Source organism: Equus caballus, chromosome 1, assembly GCF_041296265.1.
Source record: "Equus caballus isolate H_3958 breed thoroughbred chromosome 1, TB-T2T, whole genome shotgun sequence".
NCBI classification, from domain to species: domain Eukaryota; kingdom Metazoa; phylum Chordata; class Mammalia; order Perissodactyla; family Equidae; genus Equus; species Equus caballus.
Genome location: NC_091684.1, coordinates 104,959,377 through 104,983,297, shown reverse-complemented (window position 1 = coordinate 104,983,297; position 23,921 = coordinate 104,959,377). Strand labels below are relative to the sequence as shown.

The window sequence follows — 23,921 nt, the reverse complement described above, 5'->3', positions numbered from 1 at the left end:
CCTTCCTCTTCTCCTTCCCAGCTCCTGTGGAGCGCAGATGCAGACAGGAAACAGCAGTGCAGCTTCAAGGGCAAGGACCCACAGGTGAGCCAGCACCTGGAGGCGACCTGGGCCAAAGGAGGGATGGAGGGTGGTAGACTGGGACCCGGGTCGGAGGCAGGAGGGTGGGGCAGCTGCAGCCAGCTGTGATGGAAAGAGCATAGGCTTTTGCGATGGCCACACTTGCGTCTGGATCTCAGCCCTATACTTATTATCTCTCTGACCTTGGACAAGTCGCTCTGCCTCTCTGAGCCTTAGTATCCCCACCTGTAAAGTGGGGAGCATGAGGCCTACCTCGATGGGCTTACCCTGAGGATTCACTGAACTAACAGGATAAGGCACCTGGTACGTGCTAAGAGCCACATGGAGGCCAGCACCCAGCATGACCAGCGACTGGTGGGGTGGGGTTGAATCCCGCTCGGGGCTGCCTGTCATGGCCAGTCTGACAGATTCTGGTTTGGTTTTGGCCAGACCACTCGGTGGGGTCTGGTCCAGCCTGGGGTTCTCTGGAGGACTCCCCACCATCCCCAGGGACCCCCTGGTCCTGTATGCAGCAGGTGGTGGCTAAGGTGAGGGCAAAAGAGCGCCAGACTTGGGGTCAGGACGCAGGTCGACTCCTGACTGCCCCTGACTTCTGAGACTCAGCGCACACTTATTGATCACCTGCTCTGTGCCCAGGTGCTTTTACACACTGGAGGTATAATTGTGAGAAAGAAGGAAGAACAACAGGCAAAGATCAGTCCGTTTAAAAGGTTGTCGGGTTACAGTTCATTAAAAAAGTGGCATCTGAGCGAAGACTGGAAGGCGGTGAGGGAGTTGACCGTGGGTTTCCTGGAGGAGCAGGACTCTGGGTTTCACTCTGAGTGACGTACTTGGGGGTCCACTGGGAGAGGGCTGAGCAGAGGGTGGCATGGTGTGGCGTGTGTTTTAAAAGGGTCCCTCTGGCCGCCGTGGTGGAGCGCAGCCTCTGGGGGGTGAGGACCGAGGGAGGGAGACCAGTGAGGGGCGGGAGGTGATGGTGGCTCAGATCAGGGTGGGACCATAAAGGGGGAGAGAACTGGTTGGATTCTGGAGGTATTTTGAAGATAGGGCCACTGGGATTTCCTGATGGAAAATGGGGGAAGTGAGAGATGAGGAGTCGAGGCTGACTGTGAGGTTTGGGGCCCCAGCAACTGGGAAGATGGCGCTGTCATTAATGAAAAGGGAAAGATTTCGGAGGAGATTTTGGGGGACAGTCAGAAGCTCGGTTGGAGATGCCCGTGAGACACCCTCGCAGAGGTGATACAGGAGTGTGGGGCCCAGGGCTCAGGGCCCTGCATTCCCGCCTGCTCTGGGTGGGGCTTCCTCCCCAGCTGGGTTGGGAGGGACTTGTGGTCACCGAGGACCTGAAGAGGACCCTCATGGGGCCAGACAGCCCAAGGGGGAGGGATTCTGTGCCTTCACCCCCAGACTGAAGAGAAGTTTGCCAACGACAGAGCTGGCTGAACCCCGAGGTCTCCGTCCTGCACACACTCTGTGGTCCCCCATCTACTCCGCTCCGGCAGGCTCCTGGCTTCTCATTTGTTCCCGGACTTAAGTGCCCAAGAGCAGAGGCCGCACGCCCAAGACTGGCCTTGGGTCGAGCTCAGCGGTGCCCCCGGTGGCGTGCTTGAGCTGACATCCTCCTCCCTCCCTCCCCAGCGTGACTGTCAAAACTACATCAAGATCCTCCTGCCACTCAACAGCAGCCACCTGTTCGCCTGCGGCACAGCGGCCTTCAGTCCCGTGTGCACCTACATCGTGAGTGCCCCTCCTCGGCCTCGGGCTCCCTGCGGCCAGCCTGGAGCTGCCCTGCTTTCTGCCCCAGGGCGCTGTTCTCTAGCCCCGAGCCCTGGTGAAGGGCGGGGCCCAGGAGGCTTCCTGGCAGCAGTGGGCTCCGAGGGCCCTGGCCCGGCCCTGATGGCCAGGTTGCCCTGCAGGGGAAGGAGATCCTGACTGACCCAAGACTCCTGCTGCCTCCAGCTCCCTCCCCTGCTCTCACCAGTTCCCGCCAGCCCACCCCGCACACCCTCTCCTCAACATACACCACCCTGCCTTTATGCCCTACACGCACCGGAGCGAAGGGCCGCCTTCTGAAGCTGTGGGTTGGAGCACCAGCAATGGAGTCATGTCACTGCCCCTTCGTGGGCCACACACCCTTCTAAGCCTCGTCTCTTCTCTGCGCACTGGGGCTAATAGTGCCCACGCCAGAGGGTGCCAGCACCGTGCCCTGGGTGCTGGAGTGAGATGGCCGGCCCAACACCTCCGTTCTCTCTGGCACGCCTCCCTCCTTTCCTGCTTAGCCCACTCATTGCCTGCTGTGGCCCTGAGCTCGCCTGTCTGCCCCCCTGCAGAACGTGGAGAACTTCACCCCGGCCCGGGACGAGGCGGGGAACATCCTCCTGGAAGACGGCAAGGGCCGTTGTCCCTTCGACCCCAATTTTAAGTCCACGGCCCTGGTGGTTGGTGAGTGCTGGGGGCAGGGTGGCAGGGTGGGCTCACTGAGGCTCCATGTTGGGTGGGCAGGGTGGGCCCCAGGCCTGAGCGGGTACACCCACGCTGCGCTGCTTCCCAGGGGCTGTGGAGTGACCCCGGGCTGCCCTTGGTTTTGGCTTTTCCCGGCTCCCACTTCCTTCTCTGCCCACTTCAAGCGAGATGGGCAGCACTGGGGTCACTCCGGGCCCTGAGCGGGGAGAGGGTGCCATTCCCATGGGAATGTTGTCTTGGCAGATGGCGAGCTCTACACTGGAACAGTCAGCAGCTTCCAGGGGAATGACCCGGCCATCTCCCGGAGCCAAAGCCACCGCCCGACCAAGACCGAGAGCTCCCTCAACTGGCTACAGGGTGAAGTCCTCCCTCCACCCACCCAGTGACCGTCCCAGGAGCCCTAGGGAGGGGGCGCCCTCCCCCGCAGGGCCTGAGAGCAGAGTCTGCCTGTCCAGTTCCTGGGCTGACTCTGCGCTCCCCATGGGCCCCCACAGACCCAGCCTTTGTGGCCTCGGCCCATATTCCTGAGAGCCTGGGCAGCTCGCAAGGGGATGACGACAAGATCTACTTCTTCTTCAGCGAGACTGGCCAGGAGTTTGAGTTCTTTGAGAACACCATCGTGTCCCGCATCGCCCGCATCTGCAAGGTGAGGGGCCGGGTCACCCAGAGACCCCCCAGGGCTCCCCAGGTACTGGATCAGGAAATGCCAGGAGGGCCCCCCTTACCCCCAGCCCCATGGCCTTTTCCTGTCCTCCAGGGGATCAGCTTGGCTAACGGCTTCTCTTTCTCTCTTCTTAAGTTAAAATAGCTCATCCTTTTTTCTTATTTAAAAAATGTGAAAGTACAGAAAAGTACACAGAAAAATCTCTTGTAAGATAAAGAGGCATATAGCGTTGTGATTAAAGCATAGAGTCTGGAGCCCGGCTGGTTGTGTGATCTTAGGCAAGTCCTTTCCCCTCAGGTCCAGCTTCCTCATCTGTCCGGTGACAATAATAACAAACCTTCCCTCAGAGTTGTTACACGGATTAAATTAATGCACGTCAAGCTTCTAGAAACGTGGTAGACAACAACTAAATGTTACTATTAGTGTTATGATCCTGCCGCCCCACCACAAGAAGTGACACTGTTAACGTTTTAGAATGTTCCTCGCTAGTCTTTTTTGTTGCGTATGTATAAATATATATGTGTTTATATTACTTAAAAACTATTTACAAACAAGAGTTGTACTGTAACGCAGTACTTTAGCCTCCCCTTCTGCTCACCAGCGAGTCGTGACGTCTTTCCGTGCTTGTAGACAGACTTCCCTCCTGCTTTTCTCTGGCCGTCCGCAGTAAGGAGAGCGCTCTCCTGGGGTGGCACCCCTATGCCACCTGCAAGGCTTCTGGATTCTACTTGGAACTCAGTCCTGGCTTTGGCTTGCCCTTCCTTCCTGGTGTCTGTCTCAGCTGCCACTGGGGAGGGAACCGTGCGGGGCACCGAGCCTGCCACCCTGGCCCGACTTGAGCCCGGGCCCAGCCTCTCTCTCCCTCCCCCAGGGTGACGAGGGCGGCGAGCGGGTCCTACAGCAGCGCTGGACATCCTTCCTGAAGGCCCAGCTGCTGTGCTCGCGGCCTGACGACGGCTTCCCGTTCAACGTGCTGCAGGACGTCTTCACACTGAGCCCCAGCCCCCAGGAGTGGCATGACACCCTTTTCTACGGGGTCTTCACATCCCAGTGGTAGGGCCCCAGGACCTCGATGGGGATGGGAGGGTGAGGGGCAGCTGTGCCTGGGGCCCAGGAGCTGGCCTTTGCGCCCAGGAGGCCTCATCCTGAGCTCCAGGGCTCTTGAGTTAATGTAGCCATTTCCTTTGTAGGCACAGGGGGACCACAGAGGGCTCTGCCGTCTGTGTCTTCACTATGAAGGATGTGCAGAGGGCCTTCAATGGCCTCTACAAGGAGGTGAACCGTGAGACGCAGCAGTGGTACACGGTGACCCACGCAGTGCCCACGCCTCGGCCCGGAGCGGTGAGGACCACTGCCTGCTGCAGGGTGGAAGATACCACACGGGCATCACCTGGCTTCCCCAAGTCTGTTCTCTCATCTTGAACATGAGGGCAAAAGCTCAGGCCTGCATGTCCTGCTGGGTTAAGTGTGACCGTGAATGTGGGGACGCCTTCAGACCTGTCCCGCAGAGCAGCCATGTCCCCCTCCCGGCACTCACATGCCTTTGTAATTGTCTGTTGCCTCGTGCCTCTACTCCACTTGGCTGTGAGCTCCTTATTTAGTTATCGAGTGACCAAATGGCCAGGCCATGGGGAAATAGTCCTTTATTCCTTCCAGCATAATGCTCCTCCCAAAACAGACCTTGAGGCAGGGATGTGAGTGCCAGCAGTTGATCTGGTGGGTGATCCCAGGAGGTGGCCTGAGGGAGTTGGAAAGAGAAAAGGAGGGAGCCAAGCCAGAAAGGGTGTGTCAGTGAGCTGGCCCTCCTGGGGCCCCTGGGGCCTTGAGAGGGGTGTGGAGCGCATCTTCGAGTTGTCCTGCTGGGATGTTTGTCACCACCCCTGTGCCTCCCTAGTGGTGGAGGGTCCCTCGGGGGCTTTAACGCTCAGGGCTCTTACAGAGGACACCCTCGGGCAGAGAGACTAGGAAGCCCCAGGCAATGTGGGCACTCACTGCAGGCCCCTTCCTGCCCCTCCACTCAGAACCTCACTCAGCCAGGGCTTCCTGGGAGCATGGGCGAAAGGATGCCAGAGGAGCAGGACGTGCGGTCATGCTTCTTGAGGCCTGGGTGAGGGCCAGGGGGTAGGCAGGGAGGAGGCACAGCGAGGAGACCCTGTCAACCAGGGACCTCGGTGCCCACATACCAGATTAGCAGTGTGGGCTCTCTCCAGAACGCACGTGATGTGCCATGGCTTCCGACGGTGGATAGATCTGCTGTCCGCTAAGGAGGCTGGCCAGCAGTCCTGGCAGGATCCTCGGGCTGCTGTCCTGCCTGCTGCCCTGAACTCGCTCGCCTCACACGCCGCCTTCCCCTTCAGTGCATCACCGACAGTGCCCGGGAGAGGAAGATCAGCTCATCCCTGCAGCTCCCCGACCGCGTGCTGAACTTCCTCAAGGACCACTTCCTGATGGATGGTCAGGTCCGCAGCCATCTGCTGCTACTGCAGCCCGAAGCCCGCTACCAGCGCGTGGCCGTACACCGCGTCCCTGGCCTGCACCGCACCTACGATGTCCTCTTCCTGGGCACCAGTGAGTACCTGCAGCAAGACAGGCTCGGAGTCGAGGGGGCGTGGCTGTTGGGTCATGGGCAGCGGCTCTCCCCAGGGCCTGAGTGGTGTCCCTGCTCCAGGTGATGGCCGGCTGCATAAGGCGGTGGGCGTGGGCCCCAGGATGCACATCATTGAGGAGCTGCAGATCTTCTCGCCAGGACAGCCCGTGCAGAACCTGCTCCTGGACACCAACGGGGTGAGCAGGCAGAGGAGGAGGCCAGGCAACGGGCTTGGGGCGCCCCTCTATCATTAACAAGCAGTCCCCACCCAGCTTTTCCTCCTCTGCCCCCTCAGGACAGAAAAATCCAGGCTCATGGTGTGAGCTGTCAGACAGTAGGGAGCCTGGGAGCATGAGAGGAGGCCTCCTGGGGAGTGGCTTTGTGGGCCCCTGAGCCAAGTGCAGCAATGGGTGGTGGCCCTGGCTGCCCACACCTGCCCCTCATCCCCCTGTGTCTGTGCAGGGCCTGCTGTATGCTGCCTCCCACTCGGGTGTAGTCCAGGTGCCCGTGGCCAACTGCAGCCTGTACCAGAGCTGTGGGGACTGCCTCCTCGCCCGGGACCCCTACTGCGCTTGGAGTGGCTCCAGCTGCAGGCTCGCCAGCCTCTACCAGCCCGAGGCGGCCTCCAGGTGAGAGCTCCTGCAGGCCCCTTCCTGTGCACTTGGCCTCAGCACCTTCCCTGGGGCCTTCAGAGAATCACCACACAGCCTGATTTGCATCCACTGTCTCAGCATAACTGCTAATTAGCTCCCCTTCTGATTCAAAAGTGCCGTAGTTCAGACAATAAATTATGTCCAGCCTAGCCAGCACAGCTGTGACAGGCCTTGAAGGAGAACATGTTTGATTCAAAATATGGTAACAAAAAACAAGGGCAGCATAGGTCCACTAACAAACCCATTAAAAATTGTTTTCAGAATAACCTATTTGGATTATAAAATGTTCTTATAGAAAACTTAGAAAACAGAGATAAGCACAAACAAAATAAAAACTACCCCCAATCCTACCGCCAAGAGAGAATCTCAGTGAGGTTTGCTATATATATATCCTCCCAGATTTTCCTTCCTATGTGTAAAACAAACAAATACGTATTTTAAGTAAAAGTAAGACCTGTCTCATTTGTAGTGTCCTTGCTTCACGTAGAGGGACACCTGCTGCTAGTTTTATATTTCAAAAAACCACGTGTGCGTACACCTGGACGGACACCCAAAAGTCTCCCCGTGCCAGTCGCTGGTGGCCCATTGTGCGTGGTTTCTGTAGTGTCTTCAGCCTTTGTGCTTGCTTGAGATTTTCAGGTGCTCTGAGTGCATCAAGAATTACTTTTCTTCTTTGTTATGTTTTATTAAACAAGTCAGTGCGTGTGCATTGCTTTAAAAGGGACGGAAATGTATAGATCCAGCTGTCCTTCCAGACTCTTTAAAGGCTCACACTCCTGTGTAATTCAGGGAAGTATTATAGTAGCTTTTCTTGAAATACATACTATGTAGACAGAGGAGACGAGGCTCAGACCCTGCAGGGGGAGGACTCAGCCTGGGGGAGCTGTCTGCCTCTGCCTGCTTTGGGCCTGGTGGTCCCTGAGCCCCAGACCCTTCCCCTGGAAGGCCTGTGTCTACAGGGCTGCATGAGGGCCTGTGCAGTGCTGAGGGTTGGGGGATGCATGCTCACGGGGGGCTCCCGGCCTATCGCACACTCTGGTTGGTCCTCAGGCCGTGGATCCAGGACATCGAGGGGGCTAACACCAGGGACCTCTGCAACACTTCCTCGGCCAGGCCCAGGTCTTCTGCACCAACAGGTACGGTGCCCGTGGCGGAGAGGAAAGTGGGGCCAAGTCTGCTTAGAAGGCACTGCAGGCGCTGGTGGCTGTAAGTGCCCTTCCTCACATCCTCCTCGTGCCTCCAGCCCTGCAAGCAGGGCCCTGGGAAGTGAGACTCAGGCCCTGAAGTCCCCAGGGTTGCGTGTCATGGCATGAGGAGCACAGCCCCGAGGGAGGTGGGTGAGCCTGGGGCACACCAGGACTCCAGCCCCCCTTTACCCTGTGCCTCTTCTGCCCGTAGGCGAGGAGCCATGTGAGCAAGTCCTGTTCCAGCCCAACACGGTGAACACCCTGGCCTGCCCCCTCCTCTCCAACCTGGCGACCCGGCTCTGGCTTCACAATGGGGTCCCTATCAATGCCTCAGCCTCCTGCCGTGTGTTGCCCACTGGGGACCTGCTGCTGGTGGGCAGCCAGCAGGAGCTGGGGCATTTCCAGTGTTGGTCTCTGGAGGAGAGCTTCCAGCAGCTGGTAACCAGCTACTGCCCCAAGGTCATAGAGGACATGGGAGACCAAGGGGACCACAGCGGCAGCGTGCCTGTCATCATCAACACGTCGCGGGTGAGTGCGCCAGCCAGTGGCAAGGTCAGCTGGAGCGTGGACAAGTCCTACTGGACCGAGTTCCTGGTGATGTGCACGCTGTTCGTGTTCGCCGTGGTGCTCCTAATTTTATTCTTCCTCTACCGGCACCGGGGAGGCATGAAAGTCTTCCTGAAGCAGGGAGAGTGCGCCAGTGTGCACCCCAAGACCCGCCCAGTGGTGCTGCCACCTGAGACCCGGCCGCTCAATGGCGTGGGCCCCCCTAGCACCCCACTCGACCACCGAGGCTATCAGGCCCTGTCAGATAGCTCCCCAGGGCCCCGGGTCTTCACCGAATCAGAGAAGAGGCCACTCAGCATCCAGGACAGCTTCGTGGAGGTGTCCCCAGTGTGCCCCCGGCCCCGCGTCCGCCTGGGCTCTGAGATCCGGGACTCTGTGGTGTGAGAGCAGACTTCTAGAGGCCACCCTGGCTTCAGGGGCCAGGAGTGCTCCCCATGTAACACAACCATGGTGCCCAGTCCTTGGAAGCAACGGGGCCAGCCCGCTGCTCTTCAGCCAAGTAGCGAGGCCCCCTCCGACCCAGCCAGCCACAGCCCCAGAGGTCCTGGCTGAAGATGGGGGCCTGCCTAGGTGGGCAGAACAGTGCTCCTTATGTAAACTGAGCCCTTTGTTTAAGAAACAAATGAAAATGTGAATTACGAGTGAGAAGAATGAGAGATGACACAGAATGCAACACGAACGGCCGCTCCGGTTCACAGCCCCTAGCCTTAAGGTCCTGCAGGGGCCTTGGGGCCACATCCAAAGTGGATGTTTCAGACAGCTGGAAATCCCTCCCCAGCTGGCCTCTTCCACCTTCGGCGTTGTCCTGCCGCCACAGCCTGCCCTCTCGCTGCAGAGCCAGGGGCCAGCGGCGGCGCCAGCGCCATGGGTCCTGCCTTGCCGACTGGCCAAGTTGTTACCGCCATCATCCCGTCACCTCAGGGACCAGAGGGCTATGTCGGCGCTGCAGCCCTCACCAGGCCCCGGGGTTCAGACCCACCTCCTAGACATTTCCGGCCTGCATCAGGCCGTGGCCACATGAGAGAGGGGGCACCAGCCCAGAAGAGAGTTCATGACAATTAGACCTTTCCCTCTGAATTCAAGGAGGGAACCGTTGCCTGCCTTCCTCCAGCCCAGCCTGAGAGCCTGTGTGTCCCTTTCCCCACGTCCACCCGAGCCGCCTCTTCGAGCCCAGTTCCCAAGTCCCCCTGCACACTGCCTGCCTCCCGTCTAAGGGATGTTGATACTGCCCGGCACAGGGCCCTTGAGTTTATGTGGGTTTTATATTTTTTTTAATAAGATGCACTTTACTGTTTTTTTTTTTTTTAATAAAATCTAAAGAATTGAAATTGAATCCTGGCCCTTCCTCTTAAAGGACTATTGCGGGGCCTGCCTGGTGGCGCAGCGGTTAAGTGCGCACGTTCCACTTTGGTGGCCTGGGGTTCGCCGGTTTGGATCCTGGGTGCGGACAGGGCACCGCTTCGCAAGCCGTGCTGTGGCAGGAGTCCCACATATAAAGCAGAGGAAGATAGGCACGGATGTTAGCCCAGGGCTAATCTTCCTCAAAAAAAAAAAAAAAGACTTGCTCTTTGAGGTTGGTCTAGTTCTCTGACATCTGGGAGGTTCCAGGCCACCTCTCTCAGGGGCTAGTGGGCCAGAGCCGGCCTCGCCTGGCTGGCTGAGCGCCTCTCTTGGGGCAGCATGGTTCTTAAGGTGGGGACTGACGCACTCATGGGGCAGGGGCAGGGGACATTCGGGTTCCCTGACCCCCCTTACTTTGCATCTCCAGTTCAGCGGTGGCGGCACAGGCGACAGGCTTGTTTGTTTTTTTAACTCTCCAAAAAAATGTCTGTTTTGAAAATGATCACACAGTAAAGCTGGTTGTTTTCTTTTGGTATACAGTTCTGTAAAGTTTAACACCTGTAGAAACTCTTGTAACCACCATCACGACTGGGATACAGAAGGATTCCATCCCAACGCTGCCCTTCATCCTCACATCCCCACGAGGGGGCGGGAGGGGCGGGGTGCGGTTTGACTTCCTGCTGGCCCCTCCTTTTGCTCCTGTTTATTCCCAGTATGACCAAAGGCTCCTAGAAGTCCAGTCCTGCCTCATACCAGTGTTTCTAGTGTCACACACAGGGTCAAAACTTCTAAACCTTTATTATTGATTAGTAGAAACACAAACAGCCATGACAGTGGCAGGGAGAAGGGGAGAGGCCTTGATGTGCGGGCCCCTCCCCTGCCCGGGGCGAGACTGCGCGGTGCCAGCTCTAGGCCAGGCCAGCTTGGCCAGCCCTGGCAACACAGGCATGACCTTGGTCACAGCCCAGGAGTGGCAAGGTTCTTCAGCAGGGTGCTGGGGCACACGCTGTGCCTCCTGTCACAGGACAATCTTAAAGGAGCTGACAAGAGAAGAGAGGCTTGGGTTTTTTGCTGGAAGAGGAGAATAGAGACTAAACCCAAACTTACCCACCTCTCCCCTATGACCCCTGGGAATGGGCTGTGTCCCACCCCTGTTGGTCCCTTTGGAAGAAGAGCTACCCTGATACCTTCAGAGGAAGTGGGGGGGGCTTTCTCTCACCCTGGACACCACCTCCCATAATAACGTCCCAGACCCAGATGCAGCAGATGGGGATCACCATCATACCTTGCAAAGTCTGGTGAACGGGAGATGACATGCTGGAACTCAGAGAGATTGATGGTCCCATCCCTATCAATGTCAGACTCTTCCAGGATCTGGGAAAGGGAGAGAGCTTCAGGCCAAAGCCCCACCCCTACCCTCCCACCCCCTGACCCGACCCTGCCCGGCCCAGCTGCTCACATTGTCTATGAGCTGCTTCATCTCGGAAGCACTGAGCCGTGTGTCCTCGCCCTCTCCCGTGAGGCAGTTCACGAGCTGGCTCAGGTCATCTCTGTTCAAGGTTCCATCATCATCAAAGTCTAGAGAGCAGTCACAGGAGGCCAAAAAGGATAGGGTCAAGATGAGCTCCAAGGATGACCCCCAGCTCCCCAGCAGGACCAGCACAAAGACCATGTGGGAAGGGGTGGTGTTACCAAAGATGCGGAAGGCATAGTGGGACTTGATGTCTGGGGTTGCTGTGTCACTGAACACACTGAGGAGGTCCAGAAAGTCCTCAAAGCTCAGGCTGTCTCTGGTTGGGGATGTGGAGAAGACCCTGCAGATTCGCTCCTTGAAGGGGTTGGCCTAGGCAAGAGAGCGCTCTGTGAACGCCATGGGACGCAGCCCAGGTCGCACACTCACCAAACCCTCCCAGGAACTGGAGGCGCAGCTCACGGTATTCACACCATGAGCTCAGGCTCAGGAGGGAGAACCACCAGCACTTTGGGGCTGGCAGGGAGGGCAGGGGGACCGATGACCCAGCTGGGGAAGGGACAGGATGGCTTCCTAGGAGTAGGGTTTAACCCAAAAGCAGGCCTTCTCTGCCCAAAAGGGGCAGAGAAGGAAGAGGAAGCCATCCTAAGCAAAGAGAACAAGATGGGCTGGTTATTTTAGAACACAAACATTTACTTGAGTATGTACTGTTACTGGCACGAGGCCAGGCCCTTTGCATAGAAATTTCCGCAGCAGCCCTACGGAGAAACAATCTGCCTCTGGAATAGGGTTTCTCAAATTTTAATAGGGTAAGTCCTCTTAAAGGACAAAACTTGGAGCCTCCAAGAATACGTCTGAGAACCCCAGTTTGAGAAACACCATTCTAGATAATTCCATTGGGTGATTTTGGTAAAGTCCTTGCCCCCAGGAGATTAGGGCTAAACAGAGAAAAGACCAGAATGGGGATGAGTGGGGCCAGCCCAGTGGCACAGCGGTTAAGTGTGCACGTTCCGATTCGGTGGCCCTGGGTCCACCAGTTCGGATCCCGCGTGCGCACATGGCACTGCTTGGCAAGCCATGCTGTGGCAGGCGTCCCACATATAAAGTAGAGGAAGAAGGGCACAAATGTTAGCTCAGGGCCAGTCTTCCTCAGCAAAAAGAGGAGGATTGGCAGCAGATGTTAGCTCAGGGCTAATCCTCCTCAAAAAAAGAAAAAAGAATGGGGATGAGTGACCACACGATCTCAAGATGAGCAGCAGAGGGAGGGTGGGGCGCTAGCACCTTGAGCTCTGGAAGGCTGAGGATCTGCTCCAAGGACACTCGTATCTGCAGTGACTCCTCCACACTCCGGTGCTCCTGGGGAAGCAGCTCACAAAACCGCCTGTGGGCTCTGGCAGAAGGAGGGGAACCTGTTGGCGCGCCTTCCTGTGGGTATTGCATCCCCCCGTCCTTGCCTTGCCACCCACTGCAGACCAGGTGAGGGGCTGAGCCACATGCACAGAACTTCTCAGTCATCAGGCATGATAAGCCAAAGGGAGGTACGTCACAAGACAGTACAGGCTGGGAGTCCATTCTTGCAATGGGTATTTACTGACTGCCTACTGTGCGCCAGGCACCGTGCTGGACTCTCATTCCAGAGCTCCCTGAGGGATGGAAAGATTGGGGAGGGAGCCAGAAATTGCCCCGGAAGAACAGGAAGAAAAGAGCAAAATCGAAATCTCATTCGCATTTCACTGCAGGGACTTCCTGCTCCTCAAAGCCCCCCTCTGGCTAGCAGCCCCCTGAACTACCCCCTCCTCAGCCCCCACCTCCTTCACTGGGATCGCTTTTGCCAAGGGAAGCCCAGGAACCTCCTTCCTCAAGTGCCCTGGCCACAGAGAGCTGGCACACGACTAGAGCGGGGCTCCAGCCCAAGTTCAAGGCCTCATACCAAGCGTGTAGTCTTAGGCAGGCTACCAACCTTCTCTGAACCTGCTTCACTGTCCCCGTAGCTCTCCCGTGAGGATTAATCTAGGTAACGTAGGAATCACTTAGCACAGTTCCTGGGCAGGGTAGGTACTCAGTAAGCGTTAACGGTTACTGCATTACTCAGGTAGAGCAGGGAGCAGGAGCCAGGCTCCCCAAGGCATCTCCGGCTTTGCCAGTCGGCAAAGCCATCCAGGAGCCACAGCACTCTCTGCCGGACTGGGGCGGAAGTTCGGTTTTGCAGAAGCCCGCGGCGCAAGGGGCAAAGGGCGCCTAACTTGGGCTGGAGACTACGAGGCGGCCCCGCGGTGCAGAGCTGGGGCCCCCCTCGCGGGCGGGGAGGCGTGACGGGAGCAGGGCACAGCCGAGCGCTCGGGGCCCGGGACCGCAGCTCCGGATCAGCGGCTGACCTCTGAGGGCAGGCCACCGCCCCTCCCGCTGGGGGGGCCTCGGTTTGCCCGTCTGTGAGACGGAGCCCCCCGAAGCCGCCCCTCGAGGATCGCAGAGGCGAGGACCGAGACGGCACTTACAGGAGAATCTCCTGCTTCGTAAGGAACGTCAAGTCCTGGAAGGCAAACGGAGGCGGGTTCAGCGGGCCGCCCGCCGGGGGACCCCGCTCCCGAGGGCAGGCCCGCGCGCCCGCTCCCTGGGGGCCGCCGTCCCGCGCACCTGGTACTCGGCCAGCAGCTCCTTGGACAGGCGACTGCCCGAGGCCCCCATCGCCGCGCCGCGCCGCGCGCACAGCTCCGCCGACTCGTCTCGGGACGCCGGCAACTTTCTCACTTCCGCCCTCGGGCCGCGTCCCCGCCCCGTCCAGTCCCCGCGGCAACCGCTCCTGGGGCCGCCGCCCCGGGGCCCGCCCCCTCCTTAAAGCGCCCAGGCGCTCCCGCCGGGCTCAGCCGGCCGGCTCCCAACTCCGGGAGGGCCCCGGCGAGCTGGAGGCGGGGCCGGACGCTCCGGGGCGGAGCCCAGGCCGCACGGCCCCGCCTCCGGGGTGGGCGGGCCGCGCCGCGCCCCTGAGCAGGCTGCGCATGCGTGGAGGGCGCCGCGGGCTCGCTATGGGCCGGGTGGCAGCTTGGGCGGAGTCGCGCGGTGAGTCCTCCTCACCTGCCGCAGGTGGTGGCGGGGGCGACCTTGGGCGGGATCCGGTAAGGGGCATCAGGGAAGTCTCTGGAGCCGGGGCAACCGGGAAACTGGAGGCTGGCTGCGTGGCCAGAGGCGATCGGCTGCCCTCTGCCCAGCGAGGGCTTCTCCATCCAGACGTTGCCAGCGGGCCCGCGCTGCACGTGTTGCAGCCCCCACGTGGCGAGTTGCCACCGCTCCAGAAATGACCATAACCCTGCTGCCGGCTGAGGCCGTCTCCTGAGGGCCAGCTGGATGCCAAGCGCTGTGCATAGTTATGTCCGATCTTACGCAGGCCTGCAAGGTAGGTGCCCATCTTACAAGTGTGGAAATTTTACGGCTGTCGAGAGGGGTTCTGAGTTGTCTAGGCTCCGGCCTTTTGACAGCGGTCGCTGCCGTGTGAGGCTCCCCGCTGCTGTACTCCTCCCTCCTGCCTGCATGCTCTCCTCTGACCCTACCCTGCGCCCAGGCTGCGTGCTCCGGGGCGATAGCGGCTCAGGTAGAGCGGGGAGCAGGAGGCTGATAGGGGCTGAGGCTGACCTGTTTGCTAGGACCCTGCTTGGCACCTGGGAGGCTTTCGGTAAATATTTATTGGATGCATACATGAATGAATGAACCTGCGTTATTTCAAAAGGAGAGCATTCCAGGCTGCTGAGAGGGGAAGGAGGAGGTGAGACTCTTTTTGTTTGTTTGTTTTCAGCTTTATTGAAGTATAATTGACAAAATCGGAGGAATTAATTTTGGATTCTTCCATTTCATTCATTCATCATTGCTGATGTTTGTAAAGTCTAAATCTGAGCATGTTAGTCTTAACCATTTAACCATTAAGTGGTTAAAAACCCAAATCCTGGCCCTCTGTAGTCTGACTTCAGCATCTCTGCTGTTCCCTCAGGCTTTCTGTGTTTCAGCCACTCTGGGCTCTCAGTTCCTCTGCCATCTCATCCTCAGGGAAGCCTTTCCTGATTCCCTGGATTAGGAATCTGTCTCACACTTGCTGATTACCCAGTGCTGCTTCTTGACAGCATGTATCATGTTTGCAGTTTATATTTACTTGGGTGATGATTGGGTTATTGTCTGTTTCCACCACCAGACTGTAAACCCCGTGAGCTATGAGAATCGTGATCTCCAGGACCTGATATGTGGCAGTTGTTGAGTAAATGTTTGCTGAGTGACTAGTTTTCCCAGCACCCCATAATAAGAGGATCGTCTGAGAGTGACGTTAGTCAGACTCAGTATATCAACATGTGAGCCCCACCGTTGTGGAAACACTCCATTCCGAGAAGGGGAGGCTGTACGGCAGTGGGAACACCAAAACCAGTCAAAGTGACTGGAGTCTAGTCGTGTCCCAGCAGGATAATTTTTCTCTTGATAGTGGGCTCTTTCTGTCCAAGAAAAGGTTGTTCTTCAGTTACTCAAAGGGTAGGCAAAGAGCAAGAAGGTGTTACTGTGTCTCCTGTGCTAGACTGCGCAGAGGGAGCGCTGGCCCTAAAGCGAATCCTTGGACTCATTGGGAGACTGTATCTCTTCATGGGGAAGAGGGGAAATCGGCCTTGTGCCATGGTGACCAGCTGTGATCTGGCACTCCCAGCCACCTCACAGGGCTCCGAACCCTTCTTCATTGGACAACCTTCTGATTATAATTTTGCTTCCTGGTAGATTTCTGTATAGAGGAGGGACGATAGTGACCAGCCAATAGGAACACTTTGTGCTGTGTGGCGTGCTTCTCATAAATTATTAAATAGGCCTTCTGAGTCATCCAGTAGTCCCTGGTGAGTCTGGTTAGCATATTGTCCTTCCTGTCCCTGATCATCTCTTGCTACAATGATAAAGTGAGTTGCTGATATACTGTTAAAAATAGCTTCTAGTGCTGCTTGTTGTAAAATTTTGTTTTGTTTCTTAGGTTTTTCAAAGGCTTGTTCCTAGATCCCGTTTTTTGTCAATGTACCAACTCTTGGATTTATGTATTCCACTTTTTTTTGTTTTCCAAGACATTTTTCTCCCTGCTTGTAATATTATTTCCTTCTCCCTGTTTTCCTTGGGACTTTAGATAGGATGGCCACAGAAGATTTCTCTGAGGCAATGACATTTGATCTGAGACCTCAAGGAGCCAGCCATGCGAAGAAAATCTGGGAAAAGGGTATTTTAGGCAGAAAGAACAGTAAGTGCCAAGGCCATGAGCAGGAATTAGCTGAGTGAAAATGAGGAGGGGAGCGGGAAAGGGGAAGAGTGGTAGGAGATGAGGTGAGAGAGGGAGGCACAGCTAGGCCTCGAGAGCCCAGAGGCCGAGGCAAGGAAATGGACTTTCTTCTAGGGACTCAAGGTCACATCGCTAGTGAGTAGTCTAGCTAGAATTCAAACACCTGTCAGCCTCTAAAACTAATTTCTCACCCATGCCTGGCATGATATAGACATGCAACTAGTGTTCCCCTTCTCCAGGTTTTCCTGTAAATGTTGAATCCTGTCACGTGGTCACTAGTGATTTGTCACTCTAAAGTGACATTCCTAGGTATTCCTAGGTAATGCTTTTTGTGTACTAGTTCACTGTAACATATATATCACCATACCCACTTTTTATTGATGCTGTTGATTGATGTCTCTTTACTCATATTTTTAGCCTTTTGGTATCATCTTGGTCCTGGGTCCTTCGTCTTAGCCCCTGGCTTTAAGTGCTACTCCAAGTTTCTATCTTGCCCAGATCTTACCCTTGACCTCCAGGTTGAACTATCCGACTGCCTACAACACTTCTCTTCTTGGATGCCCAGGCTCATCTCAAACTCAACACAGTCATGTGCCGCATGACGATGTTTCCATCAACGACAGACCACATATACAATGGTGGTCCCACCAGATGAGTACCATAGAGCCTAGGCGTGTAGTGGGCTGTACCATCTAGGGTTGTGTAAGTACACACTATGATGTTTGCACAATGACGAATCGCCTAATGACACATTTCTCAGAACCTATCCCCATCATTGAACTAGGCATGACTCTAATCAAAATTGAACTCTTGATTCCCCCTTCCTCTAGTCAACCTGTTCCCACCCGCCTTCCCAGCCTCTTCTTCTCTGTAAATGCCGCTGCAGTTTACCTAGTTCCTGAAGCCAAGTCACTCCCAGTTCTTCCCTTTCCTTCAGTCCCCATAGCCAGCATGTCAGCAGGCCCGGTTGGTTCAGCCTTCAAAACATGACCTGCATCCCCTGCTCCCCTCTATCTCTATTGCCAACTACGCTGTCCAGTTGCCCTCGTCGCTCACCTGGTCACCAGAGTGGCCTCCAAAGTGGTCTGCTTCCCCTTTGCTCCCCTACAGTCCATTTTCCACATAGCAGTTAGAAAAAGTTATGAAATATCAGATGGTCCTTCTGCTTAGAACCTGCCAGTGATTTCTTATTCCATTTAGAGTAAAATCCAAGCTCCTGACCATGATGTGTAAGGCCCTGCAGCTAATCTGGCTGCTGCCTTCCTCTCCGGCCTCATCTGGGGCCCTCTCCCCTTTGTCGGCCATGCTCCAATAATACTGGCCTCCTTTCTGTTTCTCGCACAGGCCAAGCATCTGCCTGGCTCAGGGCCTTGGACTGGCAGTTTCCTTTGCCCCGAACACACTTTCCTCAGCTCTTCATGGCAGGCTTCTTCTCATCCTGCATGTCTTCTCAGCTGTCATCTCAGAGAGCCCTGCCCTCTTACTGAAGTAGGATGCCCTGATCCCACTCTTAGTTACCCTCTATGGTGTCGCTTGTTTATTTCCCACAGGATGCTGTGAGCTTGGGTGGTTAACATGTTCATTTTGCTTGTCGTCTGACTCCCCCATGGGATGTAGGTTCCATGAGGATAGGGACCTTGTTTGCCTTATTCGCCACTGTGTCTTCATTGTCCCACACGCAGCAGTTACTCCATAAATACGTGGGTTTTGTACACAGCTGAACATGGAGCAGGGTGCACAGAAGAGCATCAGGAGTGGGCACGAGTAGGCACTGACCCTGAATGAATGAATGAGTAATGAATACTGTCTTAAATATGACTCAGGAAATTGTTGCATTTCTTAAATCTATTTTGAGACTCACTTAAAAAAATTTTCTTTAATTATGGTAAAATATACGTAACATAAAATTTACCATCTTGACTTTTTTTTATTGTGGTAAACACATAACATAAAATTTAACATCTGAACCATTTCTAAGTGCACAGTTCAGTAGTGTTAAGTATATTCACATTGTTGCGCAGCCAACCTCCAGACCTCTGTGATCTTGCAGAATTGAAACTCTATATCCATTAAACAACAAACAACTCCTCATTCCCTCCCCACTCCCAGCCTCTGGGAACCACCATTCTGTGAATTTGACCACTCTAAGTACCTTATTTAAGTGGAATCATACAATATTTGTCCTTTTGTGTCTGGCTTATTTCACTTAGCATAATGTCCTCATGGTTCATCCATGTTGTAGCATCTGTCAGCATTTCTTTCCTTCTGAATAATATTCCTGACTGAATAATATTCCATTATATAGATAAACCACATTTTGTTTATCCACTCATCTATCGATGGGTACTTGGGTTGCATCCACCTTTTGAATGTTATGAATAATGCTGCTATGAACATGGGGGTGCACATATCTCTTTGAAACCCTGCTTTCTTTTGCTTCTATACTCAGAAGTGGAATTGCTGAATTGCATAGTGATTCCATTTTTACTCTTTTGAGGAATTGCTGTATTATTCTCCATAGTGGCTGCATCATTTACATTCCTACCAACAGTGCACAAGGTTCCAATTTCTCTGTACAGTCACATGTCACTTGATGACAGGGATACAATCTGAGGAATGCGTTGTTAGGCGACTTCGTAGTTGTGCGATCATCACAGAATGTACTTAACAAACCTGGATGGTACAGCCCACTACACACCTAGGCTCTATGGTACTGATCTTACTGGACCACTGTCATATATGCAGCCTGTCGTTGACTGAAATATTGTTATGTGGCACATGACTGTATCCTTGCCCACTCATTGTGTTCTGGTCTTTTCGTAGTAGCCATCCTAATAGGTGTGAAGAGATATCTCATTATGATTTTGATTTGTGTTTCCCTAATGATTAGTGATGTTGAACATCTGTTCATGTGCATATTGGCCATTTGTGTATCTTCTCTGGACAAATATCTGAGACTCACTTTCCATAGAATAATTTAAGATTTTACATTTTATTGTCAAAATTATGCCTAGCTTGACTTTAAAAAAATTATTTATTTTTATTTTTTAAAGATTGGCACCTGAGCTAACAATTGTTGCCAATCTTCTTTTTTTTTTTCTGCTTTTTCTCCCCAAGTTCCCCCAGTATATAGTTGTATATTTTACTTGTGGGTCCTTCTAGTTGTGGCATGTGGGATGCCGCCTCACCGTGGCCTGATGAGCGGTGCCATGTCCACGCCCAGGATCCTAACCGGCGAAACCCCAGGCCACTGAAGCAGAGGGCACGAACTTAACCACTCGGCTACGGGGCTGGCCCCTAAAAAGTTTTTTTATTGTAGTCAAAAACACATATAATTAATCATCTTAACCATTTCTAAGTGTCCAGTTTAGTAGTGTTAAGTATATTCACATTGTTGTACAACCGATCTCTAAAATGTTTTCATCTCGCAAGACTGAAACTGTACTCATTAAACTCAGCTGGACTTGTGAAATGTCATTTTGTATGTCTTTGTTTACTCTATTTTTTGTCATTGTGAAGTTTCTGGACCAGCAGAGCTGAGGGAACCCAAACATGGACTGCAGCACCTCCCCTGGGGTAAGCCTCCTTCAGAAGTCGTGTCTGGGCCAACAGCAAGCCCCTGGCCCTGGCCCTGTGGCTCCACAGGGCTCCAGGGCACAGTGGGAGGTGAAGATGGGTACTGACTTCCCCCTTGAAGGATTGGCCCTGGGCCCTGGTGCACACGTCGGGCCATCCTCACCCAAATGGCTGTCTGCATGGCTGTTTGGAATCACTACCAAACAGCAGGAAAGCTATTCCCACAAAAGGAGTGGTCACCTTTGAAACCCTGGCCATTCTCGTACACTGAACCCTGGTCCGGTTCTCCGGAGGGCAGTTTGGTAGAGTCTGTATCAAATGCCTGAGCTGTGAGCCTTCTCTGACCCAGTGGTCCACTGGCGTTCTATTTTAATGGAACATAAAAACATGTCTGCAAGAATAAATGCACAGGATGTTCATCACAACATTGTGTATAATATGAAACTGGCAACAACCTCTATGTACAACAGTTAAAGACTGGCTGAAAAACTCAAGACCCATCTGTATAGTCATGTGCCACATAATGACATTTCAGTTAACCACGGACCATGTATATGACGGAGGTCCCATAAGATTAGTACCATAGAGCCTAGGTGTGTAGTGGGCTGTACCATCTAGGTTTGTGTAAATGCACGCTATGATGTTTGCACAACAATAGAATTGCCTAACGATGCATTTCTCAGAATGTATTCCTGTCATTAAGTGACACATGACTGTATATGAAAATAAGGCTAAATGTAAATTGTTTTTGTCCCCCAGACATTGAAATAAGGATTGTATTTTATCTTTATTTTTTCCTCCATTAAGAAAGTTTAATCAATAGATATAATTTTTAGAAAGAAAAAAATTCGATATATATTTTTAATTCAGCAAAAATATACACTTGTCTGCAAGTGATGGAATTATGAGTGATTTCTGTGTTTTCAAAATGTTTTACCAAAGGCATACATTACTTTTGTAATCAGGAAAAAAAAGTAAGGGTTAATGCAAAATAAAAAAATCTCTGGAAATGGGGTGGCATCATGTATTTGTCACCTCTTATGATTGTTTCAGGTCCACCCTATGGCTCTTCCATGTGATTCAAATGAAACTTCCTATTTGCTGCCTGCAAACAGCGAGGACTGGGAAGGGCACGGCACTCCTGACTTTGTCTACCGGCAGGAGGAGCTTCTGCTGGAAGGGATTCAGTGGCCGAGGAGGGCACCGGGCCTCCCAGACGCGCCACCACCGCTGTCCCGCTTCGACTGTGTGCTCTGCTCTGCCTGGAGGCAGCGGATGGAGCTGGGGCTGTTCCGCTACCACCTGGGGGAGCTGCAGACCCAAACCCTCCCTGGTGCTGTCGGTTTTGTGGCTCAGCTGAATGTGGAGCGAGGCGTGCAGAGGAGGCGCCCCCAGAATATCAGGAGCGTGAGGCAGGCGTTCGACCCTGAACAGTTTAACTTCAACAAGATCCGGACAGGAGAAGTCCTCTTCCGACTGCACCGGGAGCCCGGTCTCCCAGGTGCTCTCCAGCAAGAGGACATCCTCGTGATGATCAACGTCAGCCCTTTGGAGTGGGGCCACGTGCTGCTGGTGCCTGAGCCTGCCCTCGGGCTCCCCCAGCGCCTGCTGCCAGGGGCGCTGCAGGCCGGGGTTGAGGCTGTGCTGCTGAGCTCACACCCAGGCTTCCGTGTCGGCTTCAACAGCCTGGGCGGCTTGGCCTCGGTGAATCACCTGCACCTGCATGGCTACTACCTGGCCCACAGACTGCCCGTGGAGGGAGCCCCCAGCAAGCCCCTGGACCCTGGGGGTCGCCTGCATCTGCTCCAGGCCCTTCCAGCCCCCGGCTTCCTCTTTTACGCCAGCGGGCCGGGGCCTGAACTGGAAGCCTTGATAAGCAGGGTGTGTCGGGCCACTGACTACCTGACTGACCACGAGATTGCACACAACTTGTTTGTGACCAGGGGGGCCCCACCAGGAAAAACATCACCTTCCTCAGCCCTCACGGGGGTCCGAGTAATTCTCTGGGCCCGGAAGTCCAGCTTTGGGATAAAGGAAGGCGGGGCGTTCAATGTTGCCCTCTGTGAGCTGGCTGGGCACCTCCCTGTCAAAACGTCCCAAGACTTCAGCAGCCTGACAGAGGCAGCTGCCCTGGCCCTCATCCAAGACTGCCTGCTGCCCCCAGCCCAAGCAGAGGAGGTACAGGCAGCACTGGTGGCTTTGACAGCCCAGGAGGAGCAGGAATCCTTCCAGAAGTATTTATTTTCTTACTGATCTAAGTCCTTTTAGAGAGCTGTCCATAATGGTCATTTGGGCATTTTTCATGACTGCCTTCTCATCTGTTTCAGCCTAAGGGGAGGGATAAAGATCTGATAAGTGGTCTCTTTAAAGAGGAGAAACCTTGGAATAAATCGAATGAATGAGCCCTCTTGGATGTATCTGCTTCTTCTCTTCTGTCTTCTTGGACAAGCCCCAGGGATGTCAAACCTATTGTTAAGGGCGTGTGCATGAGAGTTACATACTCCTGACTTTAGATATGGAGTTTTGTCTTCCTTTCGTATCAAATCTTAGCAAAATGATAGTTTATGTGCCTCTGGCATCATGCCCCCACTTCCTCTGTTCTCGCCCCTGCTTTTTCTGCCTTTGCCCACTGGAGTTTTATTCCTTCATCCCTCCCTACATTCAGCCCTCTCCAGATGCCCTTTTATGGCATGTTCTTCACCTACCTGGCCACCTTGAATTTTCCTCCAGCCCCCAACACTGAGCTGAGCGTTCTTCACGTCCGCCATCTCCTGTGAAAACAAGGTGTCCTCACAGCGTTGAAGGTGCAGGTCCTCTGAAAACTCCACTTAACAGATGAAGAGACGAGACTGACAGAGATTTAATAGCTTGTCCAGGGTCAGACAGCTCCTGCGGAGTGGCATCAGGACCATAGCCCAGGCAGGGAGATGCCAGGAGCCGAGCTGGGTCTGCACTTGGGACCACTCCTCCAGGCAGCGGCTCCCATAACCGTGGTGGTGCTGTCCTGACAGTTCTCAGGCCCCAAGCTGAGGCTCAGCTCTCCGGCTAGTTGGCTTTCTCTGCCCAGGCCCGTATGAAGCTTTTATACAGGATTTTAGAGGTTTTATACCTGAAAAGACGTTATAAAGTCTCCCTGGGATAAGGTAGAATATGCAGCACAACCCATCTCATAAGAAAACCAGTTTCATATTTAAATGTTTACACTGATATGTTTGATATTGAAATTTCTCTCCAAAAAATCTGGTCACCCTCGTGTTTTTGGCACGTTGCAGTAATTTTATCTTCATGCCTCTTTCTGCAAGCCTTTGCATGTACAAGCTCCAGTAACATCACTTTCTTTTGCTTGCTCACTCTCTGAAGGGAGTGCAGATGGCCATTACAGCAAAGTGGATTTTGTGTCCAAGGTGACGAGCCCAAATATCAGGGTTTTCCTAGTTTTTCCCTAGGACTGATGTTCAGAGCAAAGCCTTCTCTGGCCCAAAAAAGCTTTCGTGAAAAAGAGGAAAAAAAGTCAAATAGCTTTTTTTTATGTGGTACTTCTCGGCCATTTATATACTCTATGAATCACCAAGAAGAGAATTTAGATGGAAGCTTTTCTAAGCTTGAGTATGAAACACTTAGGGGACCCTTTGTTCTCAGAGCCCTGGGCTTTGAGCACAATGGGAAGGGCTGATGGGGTCCAGAGCCTCTCCACCTCTGCTTGCTTTTTGATGGAGTGTCTCATGTACTAAGGGGTTTTGGACTTGATCTAATGGAAAACCTTGAAGAGTTTTAAGTGGGGGAGTAACATTTGCATTTTAGGAAGAGTGTAAGCTGCAACGGATGGATGGATAGATGGGTGAAGAGAAGAACAGAATCAGGGAGTCCAATTAAGAGGTTGCTGAATGGTGGCAATGCAGGCAAAAAAATGATGGTTCAGGTCCTAGAACAGTGCCTGGAACACTAAATATTTGTCAAAACAGTGAGGAAAAATGAGTGTCCTAGGAGCCAAGAGACTCCGAAGCATTTCAAGGAGGAGGTAATCGAGAGTGTCATGCTGAAGAAAGA

At 54.0% G+C, this 23,921-nt stretch overlaps 3 protein-coding genes across 7 annotated transcripts in view; 2 read left to right on the top strand and 1 right to left on the bottom strand.

The window, feature by feature from the left end:
• Positions 1–10,078, top strand: part of SEMA4B (semaphorin 4B) — a 36,340-nt gene extending 26,262 nt beyond the window's left edge. For all 3 annotated transcript variants that reach the window (XM_070230937.1, XM_070230928.1, XM_023649794.2), the window contains exons 4-15: positions 22–84; positions 1,720–1,818; positions 2,412–2,523; positions 2,788–2,901; positions 3,039–3,190; positions 4,080–4,261; positions 4,399–4,549; positions 5,566–5,776; positions 5,877–5,992; positions 6,258–6,424; positions 7,499–7,584; positions 7,847–10,078. In XM_070230937.1, coding sequence (XP_070087038.1) covers positions 22–84; positions 1,720–1,818; positions 2,412–2,523; positions 2,788–2,901; positions 3,039–3,190; positions 4,080–4,261; positions 4,399–4,549; positions 5,566–5,776; positions 5,877–5,992; positions 6,258–6,424; positions 7,499–7,584; positions 7,847–8,586 — 2,193 coding nt within the window. In that variant the 3' untranslated portion in view covers positions 8,587–10,078. The remainder of the gene's footprint in view (positions 1–21; positions 85–1,719; positions 1,819–2,411; positions 2,524–2,787; positions 2,902–3,038; positions 3,191–4,079; positions 4,262–4,398; positions 4,550–5,565; positions 5,777–5,876; positions 5,993–6,257; positions 6,425–7,498; positions 7,585–7,846) is intronic.
• Positions 10,079–10,322: 244 nt separating this feature from the next.
• CIB1 (calcium and integrin binding 1) lies at positions 10,323–14,006 on the bottom strand. The gene is made up of 7 exons (XM_001502860.5): positions 13,649–14,006; positions 13,510–13,544; positions 12,296–12,404; positions 11,236–11,386; positions 11,003–11,121; positions 10,829–10,917; positions 10,323–10,583 (listed from the first exon to the last, which is right to left on the bottom strand). Exons 1-7 carry the CDS (start codon positions 13,697–13,699, stop codon positions 10,562–10,564), a joined length of 576 nt encoding a protein of 191 aa, XP_001502910.2. The 5' UTR covers positions 13,700–14,006; the 3' UTR covers positions 10,323–10,561.
• GDPGP1 (GDP-D-glucose phosphorylase 1) lies at positions 13,952–22,278 on the top strand. Of its 3 annotated transcripts, none has more exons than XM_023649801.2 (4): positions 14,007–14,405; positions 14,653–14,771; positions 19,818–19,874; positions 20,928–22,278. In XM_023649801.2, exons 3-4 carry the CDS (start codon positions 19,851–19,853, stop codon positions 22,125–22,127), a joined length of 1,224 nt encoding a protein of 407 aa, XP_023505569.1. In that variant the 5' UTR covers positions 14,007–14,405; positions 14,653–14,771; positions 19,818–19,850; the 3' UTR covers positions 22,128–22,278. The 3 variants fall into 3 exon arrangements, with proteins under 3 accessions (XP_001498916.2, XP_023505569.1, XP_070087050.1); XM_070230949.1 differs by having other exon boundaries at positions 14,020–14,405; positions 14,736–14,771; XM_001498866.5 differs by lacking the exon at positions 14,653–14,771 and having other exon boundaries at positions 13,952–14,405.
• The last annotated feature ends 1,643 nt before the right edge of the window (positions 22,279–23,921 follow it).

Excerpts from the sequence above, each read along its gene's own strand:
- CIB1 (XM_001502860.5), bottom strand. The coding sequence starts at position 13,699 with ATGGGGGCCTCGGGCAGTCGCCTGTCCAAGGAGCTGCTGGCCGAGTAC. Across the intron at positions 11,387-12,295 it reads TCAGCCTTCCAGAGCTCAAG|GCCAACCCCTTCAAGGAGCG; the intron begins GTGCTAGCGCCC and ends TCTCTTGCCTAG. Across the intron at positions 10,918-11,002 it reads TGAAGCAGCTCATAGACAAT|ATCCTGGAAGAGTCTGACAT; the intron begins GTGAGCAGCTGG and ends TCCCTTTCCCAG.
- GDPGP1 (XM_001498866.5), top strand. The coding sequence starts at position 19,851 with ATGGACTGCAGCACCTCCCCTGGG. Across the intron at positions 19,875-20,927 it reads ACTGCAGCACCTCCCCTGGG|GTCCACCCTATGGCTCTTCC; the intron begins GTAAGCCTCCTT and ends TGATTGTTTCAG.